General features: G+C 35.9%; 1 protein-coding gene and 1 long non-coding RNA gene across 3 annotated transcripts in view; both read right to left on the reverse strand.

Moving 5' to 3' along the window:
- The window catches only part of LOC110678152, a 34,804-nt gene extending 22,777 nt beyond the window's left edge, over window positions 1–12,027 (reverse strand). The window contains exons 1-5 of the mRNA XM_021850773.1: window positions 11,885–12,027; window positions 11,375–11,474; window positions 10,974–11,306; window positions 10,593–10,707; window positions 10,127–10,525 (exon numbers count right to left, since the gene is read on the reverse strand). Of these exons, the coding sequence (XP_021706465.1) occupies window positions 10,127–10,525; window positions 10,593–10,707; window positions 10,974–11,306; window positions 11,375–11,474; window positions 11,885–11,940 (1,003 nt within the window). The 5' untranslated portion in view covers window positions 11,941–12,027. The remainder of the gene's footprint in view (window positions 1–10,126; window positions 10,526–10,592; window positions 10,708–10,973; window positions 11,307–11,374; window positions 11,475–11,884) is intronic.
- A 21-nt stretch (window positions 12,028–12,048) lies between these two features.
- LOC5578319 lies at window positions 12,049–20,087 on the reverse strand. Of its 2 annotated transcripts, XR_002502383.1 has the most exons (5): window positions 19,953–20,087; window positions 19,677–19,891; window positions 19,337–19,453; window positions 19,157–19,224; window positions 12,049–12,233 (listed from the first exon to the last, which is right to left on the reverse strand). It is a non-coding gene; the product is annotated as an uncharacterized LOC5578319 (long non-coding RNA). The 2 variants fall into 2 exon arrangements; XR_002502382.1 differs by having other exon boundaries at window positions 19,677–20,087.
- Window positions 20,088–22,358: the final 2,271 nt, after the last annotated feature.

The raw sequence follows: 22,358 nt of genomic DNA on the forward strand, positions 1-22,358 counted from the left end.
ATAATACTACAGGGGTGGTAGCGAGTCTTTTTTCAGTGACTTGGTCGCTATTTGAAACAAAAAGTCATTAAAGTCACTTTTTTCAGAAAAAGTAAGAGGTTGTTTCCGAGATACAACCGCCAAGTTGACGTTGGATAACGTTAGCTTCATCTATTTCCTGGCTCGAGACCGGCACAAACTTATGAGAGATTTCTACTGATAAAAATCCAATCAATTTTCATATTATTTGTTGCATGTCAATTCCGTCCTATTGTGGACATTGTGTGTTAGCACAGAAAATCTGTCGTGTAAGTTTGGTTCGGATAACACTTCAACACCGATAGACCGTTATACTCGAAGAAGTTCCGCACCATGAAGAACTTTTTCTGATTCGTAGTGGTATCCGGAGAAATGTAGAGACAAATCTGCGATTCCAGAGCTCGGCCGTCATGGTCCTGCAGGAAGCGAATGGCCTATCTGATCGGTTTGTTTAGGATTACCAACCTGTGCGCGATCCAAGCCAAGCGTGTCAGCATCATACCGAAGGACATCCAACTGACTCGTCGTATCCGTGGAGAACGCGCTTAAATTGAATTGCAGCACAATTTCCAACAAAACGGGTCATTCGATGTAAAAGAGTTACAACCAGAGACACTTCATCTATAACTATTAATTGATTTATTAATTTATTTATCAATTATAATGTTGGTTGATTAGTTTTCTAGTTAGCTGTTGCTGATTAGTTTTAGCTCTTTGTTTGACAAATTGATACTCTGATCGCTCTAGCATGCATTTGCATGTAGGTAGCGACGATGACAACGGAATTTTTCAAAGTACAGTCACCCCACAATTATGGATAGCACACAGGTATGGATCAGAGTTGGAATAAAACGGGAATATCTCATCAAATACAGGTGCAATTTAGCAGAACACATTTTACCTACGTTAACCATAAATCTGTACAGCATCGTAATCAATCATAATATGCTTAAGTATATTTTTTCCGTCCGTATGAAATAAAATGTCAACCGTATTCCCAGAAGCGTTGATTCATATCTTTGGGGCATTGAAACCCATACCACAGATATGAATCAAAGATAAGACGATTCCGAAAGAAACGCCAAAACGTATGCTTTCACTAACACACCATTCGTTTACTTCGCAGATAAATTGCTGTTATAGTGTTTTGATCCATAATATGAGTCGATTTGATCCATAAGGGGCCGTCCACAAATGACGTAGCATTTTTTTACTGATTTTTTACACCCCCCCTCCTCCCTCGTAGCATTTCGTCACAAACGCTGAAACCCCTCCTAGGAAAATACGTAGCATATCATGCACACCCCCCCCTTCAGTTTTTAATTTGTTTTCCTCAGTGGTTGTGGTAAAACGAAACATTAATATCCAGAATTTTAAATTTTGATATTAATTACTGACTGAAATGTCAGGATAATCTGACGAATGATAGTTTGATTTACCGTTGCGCTTAAAAATCATTTGGAAAACAGATTAAACTAACTTATTTTCTGTTTAATTTACATAATTTGTTTAAATTAAGGTTAAATTTGATTTGTAGTACTTTTGATATTGTTTAAACCTTAAACAAGTTCAGATTGATAAATTTAACAGCAATGAGTAATAGTTCAAAATATATTAAAAAGAAATTTTGCTATATTAGAGGATTTTCTTTAAATTTTTCGTGGTTCAGAAACAGATTTCAGTGAATATGATCAACAAAATACCTCAATGTGTTAAGGATTTCCGTAATTATTCGCTAAATTCAAATCCATTCAGCAAACTAGATAGAGAAAAAATAACAATTGTAATATTTAAAATTGGGGCCTTCCTTAGCCGAGTGGTTAGAGTCCGCAGCTACAAAGCAAAGCCATGCTGAAGGTGTCTGGGTTCGATTCCCGGTCGGTCCAGGATCTTTTCGTAATGGAAATTTCCTTGACTTCCCTTGGCATAGAGTATAATCGTACCTGCCACACGATATACGAATGCAAAATGGCAAGATTGGCAAAGAAAGCTCTCAGTTAATTACAGTGGAAGTGCTCATAAGAATACAAAGCTGAGAAGCAGGCTCTGTCCCAGTGAGGACGTTAATGCCAAAAAGAAGAAAAAGAAGAATATTAAAAATTAGCGATTTCAATACAATCAACTTTATTGGTATTTCAACCAAACTTCATCATAGAAATATTCATACACAAATTTAAGACAAATAAATTCAAGTGCACCATCTTTATTGGGAGAATTTGTAAAGAAATACTGGAATAAATTTGTAATTAACATCCTAAAAGAAATGCATGAAAATCCTGAACATAATGGAAAAAGAGGATTCTGGTAGTCCTAAGAAGATTATCCAGATTATTATTATCCAGGCTGTTCCATCAAGATCATTGATATTTAAAAACGAATTGATGAGTTGACTGAGTGGAGATCTCCTGTAACACTTAAATATTTTGTTTTACTATAAAAACGTTAAAATTTACCTAAATGAGCATAGTATATTATTTTGAGGAAATAAAGCTCTAATAAAAAATGTTATTTGATGTAAAACTGTTGATTCTAAGTCTCGTTAAAAAATTAAAAAACAATATTTTCCAAGTCAATAAAGCATTGATTTACTTAACTTTTTAAATTATTTATTTATAAATAAAATATTTTGGACACAAATACAATATAAAATCCACATAACTATTTAAATCTATTTGATTGTCAGGAAAATTAAAAATTTTTGAATCTTATCATATTGATCTTTTAAATGTTTGAATTTTTATCTTAGTTTAAAAATTCAGACAAAGAAGTTTGATAAAAAAAATCTGTCAATTTTTTCTACACTTTTTAAGGAAATTATTCAAAATGCTACGTCCACAAGTTGAAACACCTCCCTCCCCCTCGTCACACATCGTCACAAATTCGAGAAGCCCCCCCTCCCCCCTAAAATGCTACGTCATTTATGGACGACCCCTAATAGAATCCTCCTCTCCCACTGATCCACATCTGTGGGGTGGACATCGTTTGGAATTTCTATTGAAATCGACACTTTTTGGTAAATAACCGAGAATTTTGAGCTGTATTCTCGAAAACAACTATTTTCTGCATGGTCAGGAAGGTAATTTTAATTTGTACAGTATCACCATGTGTTTTAATCATATTTTGTTCTGAAAAATGACCCTTAGTTGATCCATAACTGTGGGGTCACTGTAAGTAAAGTTTGTAAGGATGCTTAAAATATATCCCCGAGCCCGATTCCATCTTCTAAACTGGTACCGTAAAACGGGGTAACTTTGATAGTTTTTTCGAAGAAAACTTGAATATTTATGCATGCTGTTTCAAAGAATTTCAATTCATATTTTTAAAACAAGTACTGGTATCCTAACTATCAATTCCAGTTGATAGATTTTTAAAAGATTTATTCTTAATGGATATATAATTTTTCATATAATCGAAAGTCGGTTTTCTGTTTTGGGGTAACTTTGATAATGGAGCATCACTCGAACAAAATTGAATGAATTACAGAACATTTGTAGGGCGTTGCATATCTTTAGGCGTTTAACGCTATATGGAAATTTCTGACTTAGATTACAAAAATGGTCCCAGTTTGTAAAAATAGTATTCGCTAAGAGATTTGAGACCGAATTCGAGTTCTACTATAACTAGGCTATCAAGTATAAGTGACGAATTCATTATGACTTCATCAAATAGTGATCGTAGAACAGATTGTTTGAGAGCATTTCAAAATTGCTAAAATCTTATAAATTTTCCATATTTGCATATAAATCCTCAAATGTACTTGATTCCAACAGAAATAGCTTTAACATGAAGTGTCATACTAATACTCTTTACTTTTGCATTCGTTTTGCTTAACAGATTAACAGGAACTTTGTTATTTTGTTTAGTATGTTGAGAGTCTCGCATTATCAAAGTTACCCGCATTATCAAAGTTACCCCGTTTTACGGTACCAATTAGCTCATACGGTTGAAATAATTAAATTTCTGTTGGATATCAGATTTTCCTTAAGAAATTGCCTACATCTAGGCGTTTTTATCACAATTATAGAAATTAACTATTCATTATTTCTTTACATATTGCATTATTAAGCATTTTGCAAGAATATTCGAATTCAGGGAGCTCATATTCATTATGTAGAGTCGTTTCAAAAAATAACAATAATCGCATTGACAAGTGATCAATTTCACCCCGAAATGGGATTTCCCGATTTTCTATTTAAGGATGATTTTTAGCATTAAAACCACATTTGTTATAACATTTTGGCACATGAGCCAAAGAGGTTGACCGTCGTACTTGTATTCAGTTGTTTGGCATTTTCAACATGATTGAAAACAGACACGAAAAACCATGAAAAATGATCAATTTCACTCGAAATTACGGCACATGTAAACTTCAAAACGTCAAAACCTTATAACAGCAAGAAAAATGTGCTTTTCTATGAAAAATAAGACATGCCTCGATATTTACCTATTTTTCAATAGTTTAGTCATGAAAATCAATAGTTTTCATTATTTGAGTAGATTCGTAGAAAGATTTGCAATCGATTGGTGCAAGAATCTTGAAAATTTATGCGGGCGTTAGTAAGTTATTAACAGTCAAAATCTAACCACTTTTCGTGACGCGAGCGATTTTTCGTTTTTCGAAATTGTACCCCAGTATGTTGCCGTAAGACGTTATCCAACGTCAAAAATGTCACTGAAATTATGAGCTGATGATAATGAAATTGAAAACTCATCTTTTCAAAAACAAACAGCATTGATTCTTCATAAGGGTTAATCAGCATTGATCGGTTTCTCTTCATTGTTGCTCTCTTTGCATTATTGCAAAAAACTGAATCACTTTTCGTAACATTTTTTTAAGCTATGGAATAAAGAATCACTACATCTTGAACTTGTTTTATGTACCGTAAAACGGGGTAACTTTGATAGTTTTTTCGAAGAAAACTTGAATATTTTTGCATGCTGTTTCAAAGATTTACAATTTATATTTTTAAAACAAGTACTGGCATCTTAGCAATCGGTTACAGTCGAAAATTGGCAAAAGATTCATTTTGAATGGATATATAATTTTTCATATAATCGAAAGTTGGTTTTCTGTTTTGGGTAACTTTGATAATGGAGTATGATTCGAACAAAATTGAATGAATAATGAACATTTGTAGGGCATTGCATACCTCTAGCCGTTTAACGTTATATGGAAATTTCTGACTTAGATTACAAAAATGGTTCCAGTTTGTGAATATGCTTTTCGCTAAGAGATTTGAGACCGTATTCAAGTTCTATGATAACTAGGCTATCAAAGATAAGTGGCCAACTATTCAAAACAACATCAAATAGTGATCGTAGAACAGATTGTTTGTAAGTGTTTTGAAAATGCTAAAATTGTGTATTTTTTTTAATTTCGTATAAAAAGCCTAAAATGTTCTTGATTCAAATGAAAACCGCTCTTACATGAAGTGTCATACTAATATTCTTTAGTTTTGCATTCGTTTTGCTTAACTGATTAACAGAAATTATGATATTTCATTTAGTATGCGGTGGTTTACGCACTATCAAAGTTACCCGCATTATCAAAGTTACCCCGTTTTACGGTACAATAAATATTTCAAATTTAATAAGGTTGGCGGGAAATCAATTTGTACCAGAAATAAAGCTCTGCAGAGAATTCAAATAAAATTTTGAAAATGATTCTGAACCTCCCTCTCTGGCATAGTACCGTAATTTCGGGTGAAATTGATCACTTTTCACGGTTTTTCTTGTCTGATTTCTATAATGTTGTCAATGCCAAACAACTCAATGCTGGAAACAAGTATGAAGGTGAGCCTCATAGACTCAAGTACCGAAATTTTCTAACAAATGTTATTTTAAGGCTAAAAAATATGTCTAAAATAAAAAATCGGAAGATCTCATTTCGGGGTGAAATTGGGTCCTAAAATGTTTTATGAAACCTTGTTTATATTTAATGACACGAAAGAGAATGTTACTGCAACTATTTTAGCAATTTTTCCCGCTCAAATAACGGCTATATCATATTTAAACTTTAATTTAAAAATTGGGTCCATAAATGAACCTTGACACTTTTGATCATGTTTGACGTTCGCTTAATCGACAAAAACACCACAGGGCTTATAGGAGTTCTGTTTGATCCTTCGACCTTGACGCTTGCTCCTACGGAGGCGAGTGATGAGGGCAGGGTCGAACATGTCGCGCGTCGGTCGGAAAAAAGTGAAAAAAAGTAAGAGGTTGTTTCCGAGATACAATCGCCAAGTTGACGTTGGATAACGTTAGCTTCTTCTATTTCCTGGCTTGAGACCGTCAAGAACTTATGAAAGATTTCTATTGATAAAAATCCAATCATTTTTCATACTATTTGTTGCATGTCAATTCTGACTTATTATGGACATTGTATGATATTGTTTGGTTGGAATCAGAGATAGAATCAGTCGATGGAAGAAGAAGCAGGAGCGGTAACTCTTGCTCCCCAAACAAATATTCCGGTTGAACGTTAGGTCCACGCATGATCCACTAAGATTGGTTGCTTTAGTGGGTTCCGAAGCCAGTATGAGCTGGAGGTACTTCTCCATGAAGTCTGCGAACTCCATGTTCTCTTCATTGCTCAAATCGATGTTAAAGTTGCCAGTCACGATGATTGGCATGATCTTTTTTTGATACTCGCTGAAGTTCCGCACCATGGAGAACTTCTTCTGCTTTGTCGTGGTATTCGGGGAAATGTAGAAGCCAATCTACGATTCCAGCGCTCGGCCATCATGGTCCTGCAGGAAGCGAGTGGCCTAACTGATTGGTTTGTTTAAGGATACCAACCTGTGCACGATCTACGCCAAGCGTGTCATCGTCATGCCGAAGGACATCCAGCTGACTCGTCGTATCCGTGGAGAACGCGCTTAAATTGAATTGCAGCACAATTTCAAACAAAAAGGGCCCTCTTCAGGCCCACAACAATGCATGCGACGTAAAAGAGTTACAACCAGAGACATTATACTATTAATTGTTTATTTATTTATCAATTATAATTTTGGTTGATTAGTTTTCAACGGAGATAAATGGCAAACAAAAATTTACCTAAGTTCCCGTCGCTCGAGTCGGGCGGCGGTAGCATTTTTCCAGTCTTCTCTGTGTGCGTATTCGATTCGATCGACAATTTCTTACCAATTCAAAACATCAACTAAGCTGTTGCTGATTAGTTTTAGCTCTTTGTTTGACAAGTTGATACTCTGATCGCTCTAGCATGCATTTACACGACAACGGCATTATTCAAAGTAAGTAAAGTTTGTAAGGATGCTTAAAATATATCCCCGAGCCCGATATCATCTTCTAAACTCGTACCAATTAGTTCATACGGTTGAAAAAATAAATTTCTGTTAGATATCAGGGATTTCCTTAGGAAATTGCCTACATTTAGGCGTTTTCATCGCAATTTCTTGAAATTAACTATTTATTATTTCTTTGAATATTTTATTAAGAATTTAGCAAGCATATTCGGATTCAGAAAGTTCATATTCATGATGGAGAGTCGTTGCAAAAAAATAACAATAATCTCATTGACAAGTGATCAATTTCACCCCGAAATGGGATTCCCCGATTTTTTATTTAAGGGATGATTTTTAGCACTAAAAACACATCTGTTAGAAAATTTTGGCACATGAGCCAAAGAGGCTGACCGTCGTGCTTGTTTTCCTGCATTCAGTTGTTTGGCATTTTTAACATTATTGAAAACAGACAAGAAAAACAATGAAAAATGATCAATTTCACCCGAAATTACGGTACATGTAAACTTCAAAACGTCAAAACCTTATAACAGCAAGAAAAATGTGCTTTTCTTTGAAAAATAAGACATGCCTTGATATTTACCCATTTATCAATAGTTTAGTAATGAAAATTAATAGTTTTCATTATTGGAGTCGATTCGTAGAAAGATTTCCAATTGATTGGTGCAAGAATCTTGAAAATCTATGGGGGCGTTAGTAAGTTATTAACAGTCAAAATCTAACCACTTTTCGTGACGCGAGCGATTTTTCGTTTTTCTAAATTGTACCCCAGTATGTTGCCGTAAGACGTTATCCAACGTCAAAAGTGAATCGGTCCGCCAGTTCTGTTTGATCCTTCGACCTTGACGCTTGCTCCTACGGGGGCGAGTGATGAGGGCAGGATCAATCGTGTTGCGCGCCGCTCGCTTGGCAAGAAGGAATAGTGTCACGGGTCGCAGAACGCGTTAGTAGTGTTTGATCCTTTGATCTTGTCACTTGCTCCTATGGGGCGAGTGACGAACACTTGATCGGCGTTCAATGCGTTTATTGAGTAATTTCGCGAATCCGATTAGGCGCATTCATTTAAATTATATAATTGATGAAATATCGGCAACGCAGTCTTTTCTGTTAAAAACGAGTTTTATTATTTAACCCGACGTTTCGACGCTGGTATGGCGTCTTCTTCAGGGGAAAAATGATACGTTCGTTTTGTGTCTAGGGTTATGGCTAACTTTAACTGTCAAGACGTCGAAACGTCGGGTTAAATAATAAAACTCGTTTTTAACAGAAAAGACTGCGTTGCCGATATTTCATCAATCATTGAAAATACAGTCGAACTCTCAGCAGAAAAAATTAAATTATATATTTATCGTTTACCAAAACGAATCCCTCTCCCATATCCAAACTCCCAGTGTTTACTTGTGGAAGTGCAGAGGACTCCTCGGCTTCCATAAAGCAAGTAACACGTCAACATTTCCCTCCCATCCCCAAATTGACCTGCATTCGGACGCAGCCGGCGCCGTTATTGTTTATTATAATGAGAGCACCAGTACTTACACATTGAGGATGCTACTGATCCCGATTAGCGTCTGTTGGTTCCCTGTGTAAGTACAGCTGTTCTTGCAATAACGGAGTAGCAACTGCGGGCGGTCAATCATGCTCATACCCATGCTCATGCAAAAACACCACAGGGCTTATAGTTTTAACACTGGGGTTGTTCCTACACGGAAAAACCATTCTACTCAAATTTGGGTTGTTTCAACCCACAATGAGAGTTTGGCCCAATAAGCCAAATTTGAGTTTAAGTGGAAATACCTAATTTTGGGTATATGCCCGATACCATCCGTTAGGTAAATTCGAATGCTTAAATTTAAGTCAAACTTGAGTAAAATATACCTATCTTTGGGTAAAATTTACCAATAAAGAAGAATGCTCTTTTAGTACAAATATTTGGAAATATCTCGGTTTTGGCTATAAATATTGAAAGAATAGGTTTTGAATAGGTCAATAAAAAGATTGTTAACGTATAATAAGCAGTGTTATATACTGCTTCTCGTTGATCCGTTTATTCTGCAATCAATTTTCTGCGTCGCAACTCGATTCCCAATAGTGCGCATTTCACCGTGATGATGCATTATTGAGAATTGAATTGCAACGCAGACAAGTTGAATAAAATTCAATCTTTACACGTTGATTAACTTTTTAAACGTGAAGCAGTATATATGAAAAGGGAGTCTCATAAATATAAGAAAAGTTTATCCATCATGACGTAAAAGATTTAAGAAAGCTCGTAAACCCCCAATAAATAAAATCATATCCTTTTTTAATCTTTTACGTTGTTAGTGGATAAACATTTATTTTCAAATTATATTGTTTGTCATGTTTTTCTTTTATTAACGTAGTTTACATCAGAAAATGTACATTTGTTTCATTGTATTTTTTCTATTATAATATAATAAGCGAAAGTTTGAAGAACTTTTTAATTCTCTTGTAGCATATAAAGATTTGTCTTATGGTACTTTTTTATAAACATAAAATAACAAATGAAAAACAACTCGTTAAGGCCCAAGCAGAAATGGTACAAAAGTCAAAACTGAAAAAGCAGTTTTCTCTTTTTGAATAGACAAATCGAAAAAAATAAAAACACACAGCTATTTTATTTGCCAAATAAAAAGGCTGTGTGTTTTTATTTTCATTAATTTGTTGTTTTAAAAGGAGAAAACTGCTTTTTCAGTTATGACGTTTGTGCCATTTTCTTTTGCGCCTTAAAGTTGCAATAACGAAAATTTTAAGGACTTTTCAATCCTCAGGATTTTTTAAAAATTCTTGGAATCGCAGGCTCAAATCTATTACAGATTTGAATTTACTGCTCGTTTTTGACCGCCAAACATTGGAGGCGATCATCGCATCCAGTTTCCTTAATAGCACCGGTGCTTTAACACCAAAAATATCGAACGACTTGAACAAAATCTCTATGGCTCTAACAGCCGAGTTACCACATGGTATGATAGTTTTGTCGAGTGCTATGTAGTAGTTCCCCTTCTTGAAGTGTTCGGCTGCACAGATGATGTGGGGATCCCCAGCGGGTTGAATCTCCTTCACAGCCAACAGCTCATCGAATCCGGGTTCTCGTGCGGTAAACGGGATCCATCTTATTAGGGGTTCAGCAGCCAGTTCCCCAAGGCTGGCATTTTGCAGGCTGGATGTTCTTTTCACTCCTTTGTTGGAGAGCGCTTTCATCAGCCTCAGCGTACCTCTGAGCACATCTGTGTTTTGAAAAGATAAGATATTTATTAATCAAAGTATTTAATTTTATTTTTTAGTATTTTTTACCATCTTCGACTTGCGACCAGCTAGTTTTGTCACATAATAGCCCTAAACGAAGAAGCGCGCTCAAAGACGGTCCATTATTCGGATGCTCGTGAAGCCGATCAAAAGCCTGAATGATCTGTGAATGACGCAATTGAATAATTATCGTTGTGCGTGGTGACAATATACCATAAGGGTGTCTTTGGGCCACTGTTTATACAGCAAATTAAAACCAGAATGATGAAAACAATGTGGCAAGCTTCAAGAATACGTTATACATAAATAGCCATTAGATGACCATAGAATAATTTTTAACGTTCAAATCAGCCATGAGATATATCGAAAGCGCGATCGGTCACCTCCTAGGCCCAATGTCATCCCGCACGGCGGTATGATTTTACTTACCATCTCACCCTCAAAGGAGAGGAAGTGCGGAAACGTGTCGATGATGCTGTGGAGTCGATTTTCGTCCTTTTTTTGTAAGAGCGATTCATGTAAGTCGTGAGCTTGTGCCATACCATCAGCAATAATCTTGGCATTTCCGGGAGTTGGATTTAGCGCAGAAATATGCGCAGCGGTACTAACTTGATCCTCGGTGACAACAATGCTCTTTATCTTTGCTCGACGAAACTTACGATCCTCGGGTGAAACGTCTTTGCGCATGTTTGCTACTCTTGTTTCGATCAAACCTGTGTGGCATCCTGTGTTCAATCCACCATGAACCCAAAAAAAGTACGACTATAATGAAAAACAAAAAACAAATAATCAATAATTTTCACATATTGTTGTGCTCAACAATACTGTACCTCAACAGGTGCATTTTCCGAAACACGAGTCTGCTCCAAATGGGGAAATTCTTCCAAGATTTGTACAGCCAATTGTTGCTTTTCTTGCCACGTGGGATATCTAAAATTATAGAAAAATATATTATACCAAACATTTCATTTAGCGTATTATTAAAGTAGTCTTTAAACTTCTTCATGTATTCAACTGTAATGCTATATTTTGTTATCAATTTCATTCACAGATGTAGTCTTCATACATTTCATACTTTTACCTACAAATTGACACAAGCCGATGTACGGGTTTATTCTACGAGTTGCGTTGCAATTGGGGGGTTGCAATATTAAAAATCAGTGTTAAAGCGATTTTACATAAAAATAAATTTCAGCATACTGCTTATATTTGGTGAGAGTTAAACTAAAAAATTTACACGACCTCATTTGATTTAATTGAAAGTCTATAGGATTTGAAGAATCCCAACTATGCGAAATCCATTACCCACTTGCCCCACGGTACCTTATGCAAAATCATACCTTTTTCCATGGAACATCATGTCGCCGAAAAAATGTTCAGTAAGAATGCGATTCATCTGAAGCAGCTTCTTGGGATCTGGAACTATTCCGCAGTCAAGTTGTTTGGTCAGAGTCTTTTGAAATTTTCCATATTTTTCCAGGACGGATCGAACTGATTCTTTTCGTGGCTCATGAAGGGACTCGTTTTGTTGTCCGTTATCAACAATATTCTCATCCTGGTTTAAAGCTGACTCTCGGTTTCGTTCAATGAAGTTAAGTATGATCCTACGGGGGCCCACTTCGGTTATATCCATCATGGCGAGATCGTCTGTACTCAAATCCCATAGCGATATGTTATTAACGAGGTGACCTAAAATTATATAAATTATCGATGTTTATTTCTCTTTTAAATGTATTCGAACCCTCTGAGCAGAATCTCAATATAGGATCTAAAAAATAGATTTGAGTGCCTTGTACCTTTTAATTCCGCCCTAATTGCTCATCTTTGATAGTTGACGCGTATTTTGACTACCTCTTGTAGCCCTCTTTAGTGTTAGTTACTCGTATTCATTCGAGTAACTGACACTGAAGAAGACTACAAGTAGTAGTCGAAATACGCGTATTTGTCAAAAATAAGCAATAATGGCAGAATTAAAAGGTACAAGGTACTCAAATCTACTTATTTGATTCTCGATGTTTATTAATTAAACAATATTTAAGGCTAAACACGAATACCGTAACCCGGGGGCAAATTGATCACTGGGGCGAATATGATCAGATCGGTAGCGAAACACGTTTCCTCCCAAGGATACTGAAGGTTTCGTTGCCACCACAGTTATTCCATGTTTTCTAGTTTATAGATGTCTAAAGATGATATTGAATGGTTCTATGCCTACATATTAACTTAAACTTAACTATTGTTGAAATTGATTTGATAATATTTGAATTCTGAAGGATGACACATCAAAAAGTTGTAAAATATTGATCAATTCGCCCCCGGATTACGGTACTATAAAATGGTCTGAAATTTCTTTAGATATGTTGATACATAGTATTGGTCACAGACAAAAAGACGTAGCACTCAACTTACTTCTTATCGCTAACCGTTTCATCAGTTTGTTTAATGATTACATAATTTCAGTACCGCTGCTGCATGACGAAATGCAGTACTTTCAGCCTTGTGCGATAATGATTTTGCGACGATGCTTTCAATATTTATTTTTAAATCTTACATCGTTGCATGTCTGTGGATTGGTTTTAACTGAAGAGGTCTTTCTCACGACAATAAAACAGCTTCCACATGAATGAAACAAAACAGTTCTATTTTGATTTATAACGAATATTGACAGTTCTGTGATATCAATTACTTTTTAATTTTCCATTAGCTGTCATTGTATTTCAAGCTTATATAGTATGAATCAGGATCAATATCGAGTTGCCATAAACTGTAACTTTTTCTGTTCAATAATTTTTCGTACATAATTCTAACAATATTTGTAGATAACAGGCAAACAGTTGTGAATCAAATTGAATGATATTCAATTCCTGAATTAAAAATAAAATCTCGAAGTCTTGTTCAATTGTGGCTAGTAGGATTCCGTAACACTCTGCAGAACACTTTTCAAATTTTACTACGTGACCTGGACAAAACATGACACCATTAATTTCAAGACGACGAATTGTTTTGATATTTGTATGAAGATCGAACAACAATGGAGCCGTATCTAAAAGCTTTTTCTGAATAATCGATGATGATATGATGTTCGGTAGATCAGTTATATATTTATGGTTCAAAATCGAATTAACTTGTTTCAAGTTCAGTCGTCTGGTAAGACTATACGATAAGTTTTTAAAATTTCCACAGGTCTTGCTTTGACTTTTTGACTCCTTAAATTTTGACTCGTACATCATACAACTAAAATGAGCAATCGGGCCGTTTTCCCTGATAACTTGAGGATAATGGGCAATGTGATGGATTTTGTTGATGGCGTTTGTACTGGGAAAGCAACGTTTAAACAGCTGGTGGAATTTCAATATTGATTCTGATAATTCGTTGATCATCTCTAGTTTGAGTTTGTATGAAAAACTAATATAAGTGATTTTAAGCAAAGTGGAAATTATCTCTTGGTGCATGTTGTTAGATAATAATATCTTATGGAACAAAAACGGAAAACTACGTAGCAACAACCAACACTGTGCAGCTGATTGACTGATTCCGTGACTTTTACTTTTTAAACTAATTCTAGTAAAACTCGCGGACGGCTTATCCCTTACTTCCGCATCTCCATAGTCAAAAGATTCTATCATCATATTTATATCTTGCTCTGTAAGTGTTTTACTGCGATAGACAGCAATTTGTAGGATCTTTTTCAACACCATAGGCACCACCCCCTCCAGAAGGTCATGCATTGGATCTAGCGTTTGATTCGTTGGCCATCTGTAAAATTTGAGCTGGTGAAGTGAGCAAAATGTTCTTATTCCATACAATGATGATGGGTTTTGGCTCATTCGATCCGCAACTAATGCGTTCTGTACAGAATCAGCCGTTCTAGTGGGAAAAGTATTGCCTAATTCTCCGGATATTAAATCTTTTCTACTGATTTCACAAATCCTGCAGAACATATTAGCAGATGGCCCCAGCATGCCATATATATCGTGAAGCGCTAATGTATCACCTAGAACATGAACCAAGACTGCTCGCATTATCCAAACTCCAGAATCCGTTTTGATTTGTACACCCTCAAGCGATTCTAGGCGTAGAAGATCGTCGATTAAAGGCTGCAGAATTTTCTCGTACCTGATCATGCGGAATAACGAATGACAACAAAAATACACAACATAAAAATTCAATTAGCACAAAATCATCGTTAAGTGGCCATAATTTTAAGTTTAGGTTCATCTTAACACAAAATGGTCAATAATGAAAAAATAAGTATGTATTGTGCTTTAAAAAGCAATTAATTAATCAAAGCATAAGAGAGAAAAAAAAGGAATTTGTGAAAGACAACTCGATATTTTTTTAGGAAAAATTGACCATTTTTTGCCATGATAGGAGAATTAAGAATTAAATCTTACCCGTATCTTTTAAGTACACTGGACTTCACCATTAGAGCCAAATAAATGCGATCTAAGGATGAATTAATCTTTGGGTCCAAATTTTCAATTTTGAAGCAGATGTTTGTCATTTTGTTCTTGCCTTTCCGTGATCCTAGCGGTTTTCCATATTCGCCCTCATCAATGTGTAACGAAATTCTCAAGCAATTTGCGTGAAGCTGTAGAAAAGGATGTCGTTGAAAGAGCTCTCCGTCTCTGAATGACTCGATAGATTCAGCTGATTCACTCTCTTCATTGTCAACCATTGTTCTTGCCTTGGGGTTGGACATAATCAATTCCAATGTATCCACAATTGATATGTAATGCAATACATCTTTTCTTGTTGAAACTTTGTTGATGTATTCAGATTTTCGAAATTTTTGTTGAAATTTTCTTCCTCTAGACCGAGTGGTTAATACGCGACGAATTTGCTTATACTTCCCCAATAGGACTTCAGTAGGTTCTGGGATTGCGCGCCCAGCTTTTCTGCACAAATATGCAAAATTGAGTTCAGGCGTCTTCACGTTACTTGTTAAGTCTGGAACCTCTAATTCATTTATGAGTTGAATACTGTCAGAATCTGCTAGTAAGTTTTTCGATTCCAAAAATGATTTTACTTTAGATAACGTGTACTGTTGGATCCAATTCGACACCGATAGATATCCTTCCATGAACTTCTCCATTTTCTTTTCCGGCAATGAAACATCACATCTAAGGCCAGTTATTAGCTCTGCCATGTTCGACATTGTCTGCTGTAATGTAACAGGATTGCTGTAGAAATGAGGGTTTTTGATATCCAGTTCCAATGGCTCACTGCCTATTTGAATGGGTTCTTCGGAAACAGGCTCATTTGGCTCAGTTTCAAAGTTTGACAAGGGATGCTCTTTCAGAGCGTGAACCCTGAAACTCGAAAAGTAGGCGTACATTGATCCACATATTGAGCATTTAAATGGAAATTCAGCTTGTATAGTTGTGACCATCCCATGAACAGTTACCAAGTGGTGTTTCAGGTCATCAATGTATCCTTTTATGAGCAAACCGCACTGCTCAACATGGCATTGGAAACCTTCAAAGAGTTTAACAATTTGTTAATATCTCAGGTTGTATGTGATTATAGTATAATTGTGTTTTTAACTCCAATAAGTTTAAACAAAAAATAATATTTTGAACACGTTAAAAAATTGTCTTTTCACATCCATGAATGTACAATATTGTTCACTGGAAACATCAACGGATTCTTCTGGCTATTTCTGATTTTGTTCATAAGAGTAACCTATTACAGTTAAACCTCCATGAGTCGATGTTCCATTACTCGATATCGACTCATGGAATCATACTAAAAATAAAATTTCATGGTTGCTATGATGGTCCCCTCAAACGGCTTTCCTTAGCATTGCTGTTCCATGACTCGATATTTCCATGAGTCGATGGTCCCTTCAATATTGACTCATGGAGGGTTGACTGTATTAAATTTATTACACGTATTTAAGATGCATCGATGCCACATCTCAAATTTTCAAGAGCACAAATCTAGAGAACCTGACAACCGTTCGTGCTGAAAATGTGATCGATTGGTTCCATTAGCGGGTGACCAGTGAGTTAAATTTTCAGCACAAACGATTGTCTGGTCTAGATTTGTGGTGTTAATTAAGTAATTAAACTTCTGCCCAAGATCATACCAGAAATCATTCGAAGCTTTTATTAACAGTTCGCAATTATATAAAAATGAAAACCACTAAAAATCAGTATTAATTAGTTGGACTGACTACACAGGTTGCTATTCCGTGATTGATCGAAGTCAGTGAAAATGCAAAAAGAATCATCTAGAAGTTCGACTGGGATTGGCCAAAATCTTCTTAAGTGTGCATAATTCATTGACTCTATTTATACAGGGTCAATAATGACGCCGGCCACGTCCTTGCAGTTAGGTGCATTTGGGGGAAGGAATGTTAGTGTATAACCTTTGCTATTTGGAGACCGTGTTTGCTACTGCATCGCCAGAAAGGTTACTGGGAGGGATGTTTTTTAATGGGGAGGATCGTTGGGTCACAGGATTTACTTTGGTAAGCGATTAAACAATGATAAATAATTATTTGTGAGATATGAACATGCTTATATGTAAACATAATATTTTCATTTGATATGAACAACTTCTATGTAGAGGAAAATAATGTCGACAGTTCGATTGGCTGGAACATCATAGACCACTCTTATGCCGACACTTACAGTGTCGAACCATTCAAAGTTTTGTTTGAAGTACAAAAATAAAGGTAAAACGAAAGGGGTGTTTTGAAAACAATGGTAAACATGAATAATTTATGAAACAATTAATTTTTTTTATTTTCCGGCTCTGATGGGGGCAGGGGTGTTTGCCAACCTTCCGTGTTTGCGCCACTGTCTCTCAAAAAGGACTCTTTCAAAAATTTTACTATTTTTTTATCTGGATTATTTACAAAACTTACATCAAACTGGATTGTATATGGTCATTCATAACAATTTCACCAAAAACTGCTAAAAATATCGAAGAAATTCTACAGAAATTGTTTCAGGACTTTTCAAGAATTCGATGTCCAAAAATTTTATGTTGCCAAAATTGAATGTTTTTTTTTCATTAAAACTCTTATTACCGTAAACTATTGAACAATCCTCAAAGGAGCCAGGGCCAGAGGAAAATTAAGATCAGTAGGTCACTGACGAAGATAATTGATTAGTATTTAGCAAATGCAAAATTCAAATAATCAATAAAAAAGTTGTTGTCAAAATCGAACGGTTTTGTTGCCTAAATTGAACGATGGTAAAAACAAACCGTGCCAAAATCGAACGTGCACTGTAATGGAATAATCAAACTGGAAAATTTTCGAAGATTTCTTCAGGCCTTCAAGTCTGTCTTTTTTCCGGGTTTAAAATCATTAATCTATAAATATCTCTTAAAACTCCAAAAATTCAACTGCAGGATTCGAACGGAACTTCTCTGAATTTTTCACAAGTTTTTTGCAAAGGATATACTAAAATGTCAGAACAAATATATGGAGGAATTCCTGAAAGATATTCTTGAGTAAGGATTGTTCATTTTATAAAGAGGACATCTTGTTCATGCTATATCTGTTTATTTATTAATGGAATTCTAATAGGTTTTCTGTGCATCATTAAATTACTACTCTATGATGTTATAAAAATATAAGATCTATCAAATGCTAACATTTTTTATTTAGAACAGCTTATCGTTCTTTAAAGTTTAACATTTTTTTTTCGAATTACAAAAATTCTTTTTTTTTCAGTTTGTGCAAGTCAGTCCCATCTACATTTTAATCAAAATTGAGTTGAGTTCAGTTTTCAACATATCTTCCAATGCTCTTTCAGCTGACCTTATGAGATAATATTTGGAAAAAGAAGGTAAACAACACCACGTCAAATTGTCCCATAATAATAAGTAACAGTGTAAGTGTAAGAAAAGTAATAAGTGTTTGTTGAATGATATCATCTTTATATGTTTCTCAGAAAGATATCGCAGTGAAAAGCAAATTGTAAAAGTTTCATTAAGATTTGAACAAGTTCCATTCCTCTGGATTTTTTTGAATATTCGTATGCAAAACGAATTTGGAAACTTCACACCCCATCTTCTCAATGCCTACTTCTTACAGATGGGTTTGACTAGCGAATGAAATCGGTTTGAAGTTTAGCGAATATAATTTCAATTCTATATTATGTTTCCGATTGATTTAATCACATGATTCATTTTTGTATGAACCATTACAATATTACTTTTGTAGCAAAACATTTAATTTATTTTCATATTAGGAATAGCATGTTAAAATACATAAAAATCCATCATGCACCATTCATTAAAAATAGAGCTTTTACGCCCCTCGGTTTTTCGGAATTAGCTTAAGGTTAAGATTAATTGGATTCATAGCTCAAATATTCATGAGCACAAATCTGAAGAACCAAACAACACTCTGCGCTGAAAATTTGATCAATTGAGCACCACAAATTGATCAAATGTTTATCGCAGAATGTCGTTTGGTTCTTCAGATTTATGCTCTTGAAAATTCGAGGTTTAACTGCATCTTCACCTTAAATGTAGAATTCACATTGAAAGTTATTTTAAAAAATCAACCGAACTGTCAGGAGTTTCGGAAAAAAGATCGGATGACCGTAATTAAATTTATTAAAAAGGGAAATTATGGAATTAACAATTACCTGTAAGCTTTGCGTAGGTACCACTATCCAGCTTCTTCGAAAGACGTTCCATATCGCTCGGTGATACTCTTAATCCGGAATCATAAATTTGATTATCAGTTTAAAGTTGTGCGAGTGATACAATATGAAAGGTATTAAAATTAGTAAATAATAAATTAAAAATTTAAATAAAACGCTTACCGGTTGTTTAAAGGGTTGGTACTATTTCACGGTGACAATTAGGGGATCAATGGTGAGGTGGGGGCAGATGAAGCTGTACTAGCTATACTCGGACCAGTCCTATGTTTCAGGATGAATCTGGGTAGAAATTAAATTAGAAACTGGACTTCATTAAAGAACGGAATCATGAATACAAATGTGGGATTACGTTGGACCGGTTTGGTGTCTTCGCCGCACTTATTCGTTATTTCATGCTGAATAAGTTTGGTGAAGACACCAAATCGATCCGTCTTAATTCCGCACTTATAATGTGCGATGTGCGCCAAAATTTGAAAAAAACAAATCGGTGAACCATACTTACAATGAGCTTCTTCAGTTCCCGTATCGTCGCAACACGTCCAGCTCCAACAACAAGACCGAAATCCGGACGCCTGGTCGGAGACGTAGCAGGGATGAATAGCTACCGCCCGGCAGCCCCACAATGATGGAAACCCGACGAATCTGCACTACAGCAAACTGCCGAACACAAATGTCCCAACAACCAGTTATGGTCCACTCCGATGTTAAATGGGGAGCCTGCGGAGAAATAGAATTCAGATTTAATAAATGCCAAAATCATTCGGTCAACCGTACTTACAGCTGGGGTTTTTCCTGGACTAACACCAGAAACGAGGCCGCACAGCAGCCCGGCAGCAGCAACACGACCGGAACCCCGACGTCTGGCCGGACTCGTAGCACGGACGAATAGCTACCGCTCAGCAGCCCCACGATGGCAAACCCGAAGAACCCGCACAACAGCAAACTGCCGAACAGAAATGGCACAACCCGATTCTGCCCGGACTCGCAGCAGGAATGAAGAAGCTGCACAGCAGCACCACAAGCTCTGATTCGGTATTAGAAAAGAAATCCGTCAGCAGCAACACGACCGGAACCCTGACGCCTGGCCAGATTCGTAAAAGCGACGAATAATTATTGCCCAGCAGCCAAGCAAAGATGACAAACCCGACGAATTCGCACACCAACAGCAACTACGGAACACAACTGGCACAAACTCCACAATTACGGTCCACTCCGATGCCACAATCCACCGAACAATTTTTGACGTTGGATAACGTCTTACGGCAACATACTGGGGTACAATTTCGAAAAACGAAAAATCGCTCGCGTCACGAAAAGTGGTTAGATTTTGACTGTTAATAACTTACTAACGCCCGCATAAATTTTCAAGATTCTTGCACCAATCGATTGCAAATCTTTCTACGAATCTACTCAAATAATGAAAACTATTGATTTTCATGACTAAACTATTGAAAAATAGGTAAATATCGAGGCATGTCTTATTTTTCATAGAAAAGCACATTTTTCTTGCTGTTATAAGGTTTTGATGTTTTGAAGTTTACATGTGCCGTAATTTCGAGTGAAATTGATCATTTTTTATGGTTTTTCGTGTCTGTTTTCAATCATGTTGAAAATGCCAAACAACTGAATACAAATACGACGGTCAACCTCTTTAGCTCATGTGCCAAAATGTTATAACAAATGTGGTTTTAGTGCTAAAAATCATCCCTTAAATAGAAAATCGGGGAATCCCATTTCGGGGTGAAATTGATCACTTGTCAATGCGATTATTGTTATTTTTTGAAACGACTCTACATAATGAATATGAGCTCCCTGAATTCGAATATTCTTGCAAAATGCTTAATAATGCAATATGTAAAGAAATAATGAATAGTTAATTTCTATAATTGTGATAAAAACGCCTAGATGTAGGCAATTTCTTAAGGATAAACCTGATATCCAACAGAAATTTAATTATTTCAACCGTATGAGCTAATTGGTACCAGTTTAGAAGATGAAATCGGGCTCGGGGATATATTTTAAGCATCCTTACAAACTTTACTTACAGTGACCCCACAGTTATGGATCAACTAAGGGTCATTTTTCAGAACAAAATATGATTAAAACACATGGTGATACTGTACAAATTAAAATTACCTTCCTGACCATGCAGAAAATAGTTGTTTTCGAGAATACAGCTCAAAATTCTCGGTTATTTACCAAAAAGTGTCGATTTCAATAGAAATTCCAAACGATGTCCACCCCACAGATGTGGATCAGTGGGAGAGGAGGATTCTACACCCGATTCTGTTTTTACACGGATTTTTTTTACACGGCCGTGCAAAAAAAGTTTCCATACATTTTTTTTCACCAAAACCTTATTTTTGCCTGAAACGTCGAGAAATGGTGTTACTTTTTTTGCACGGTTTTTGAAATTTTGAACTGAAAACTTTTTTTGCACGGTACGCATCCCCCGTGCAAAAACAGAATCGGGTGTATTATGGATCAAATCGACTCATATTATGGATCAAAACACTATAACAGCAATTTATCTGCGAAGTAAACGAATGGTGTGTTAGTGAAAGCATACGTTTTGGCGTTTCTTTCGGAATCGTCTTATCTTTGATTCATAACTGTGGTATGGGTTTCAATGCCCCAAAGATATGAATCAACGCTTCTGGGAATACGGTTGACATTTTATTTCATACGGACGGAAAAAATATACTTAAGCATATTATGATTGATTACGATGCTGTACAGATTTATGGTTAACGTAGGTAAAATGTGTTCTGCTAAATTGCACCTGTATTTGATGAGATATTCCCATACTCTGATCCATACCTGTGTGCTATCCATAATTGTGGGGTGACTGTACTTTGAAAAATTCCGTTGTCATCGTCGCTACCTACATGCAAATGCATGCTAGAGCGATCAGAGTATCAATTTGTCAAACAAAGAGCTACAACTAATCAGCAACAGCTAACTAGAAAACTAATCAACCAACATTATAATTGGTAAATAAATTAATAAATCAATTAATAGTTATAGATGAAGTGTCTCTGGTTGTAACTCTTTTACATCGAATGACCCGTTTTGTTGGAAATTGTGCTGCAATTCAATTTAAGCGCGTTCTCCACGGATACGACGAGTCAGTTGGATGTCCTTCGGTATGATGCTGACACGCTTGGCTTGGATCGCGCACAGG

This window comes from Aedes aegypti, chromosome 3 (genome assembly GCF_002204515.2).
Source record: "Aedes aegypti strain LVP_AGWG chromosome 3, AaegL5.0 Primary Assembly, whole genome shotgun sequence".
NCBI lineage: Eukaryota > Metazoa > Arthropoda > Insecta > Diptera > Culicidae > Aedes > Aedes aegypti.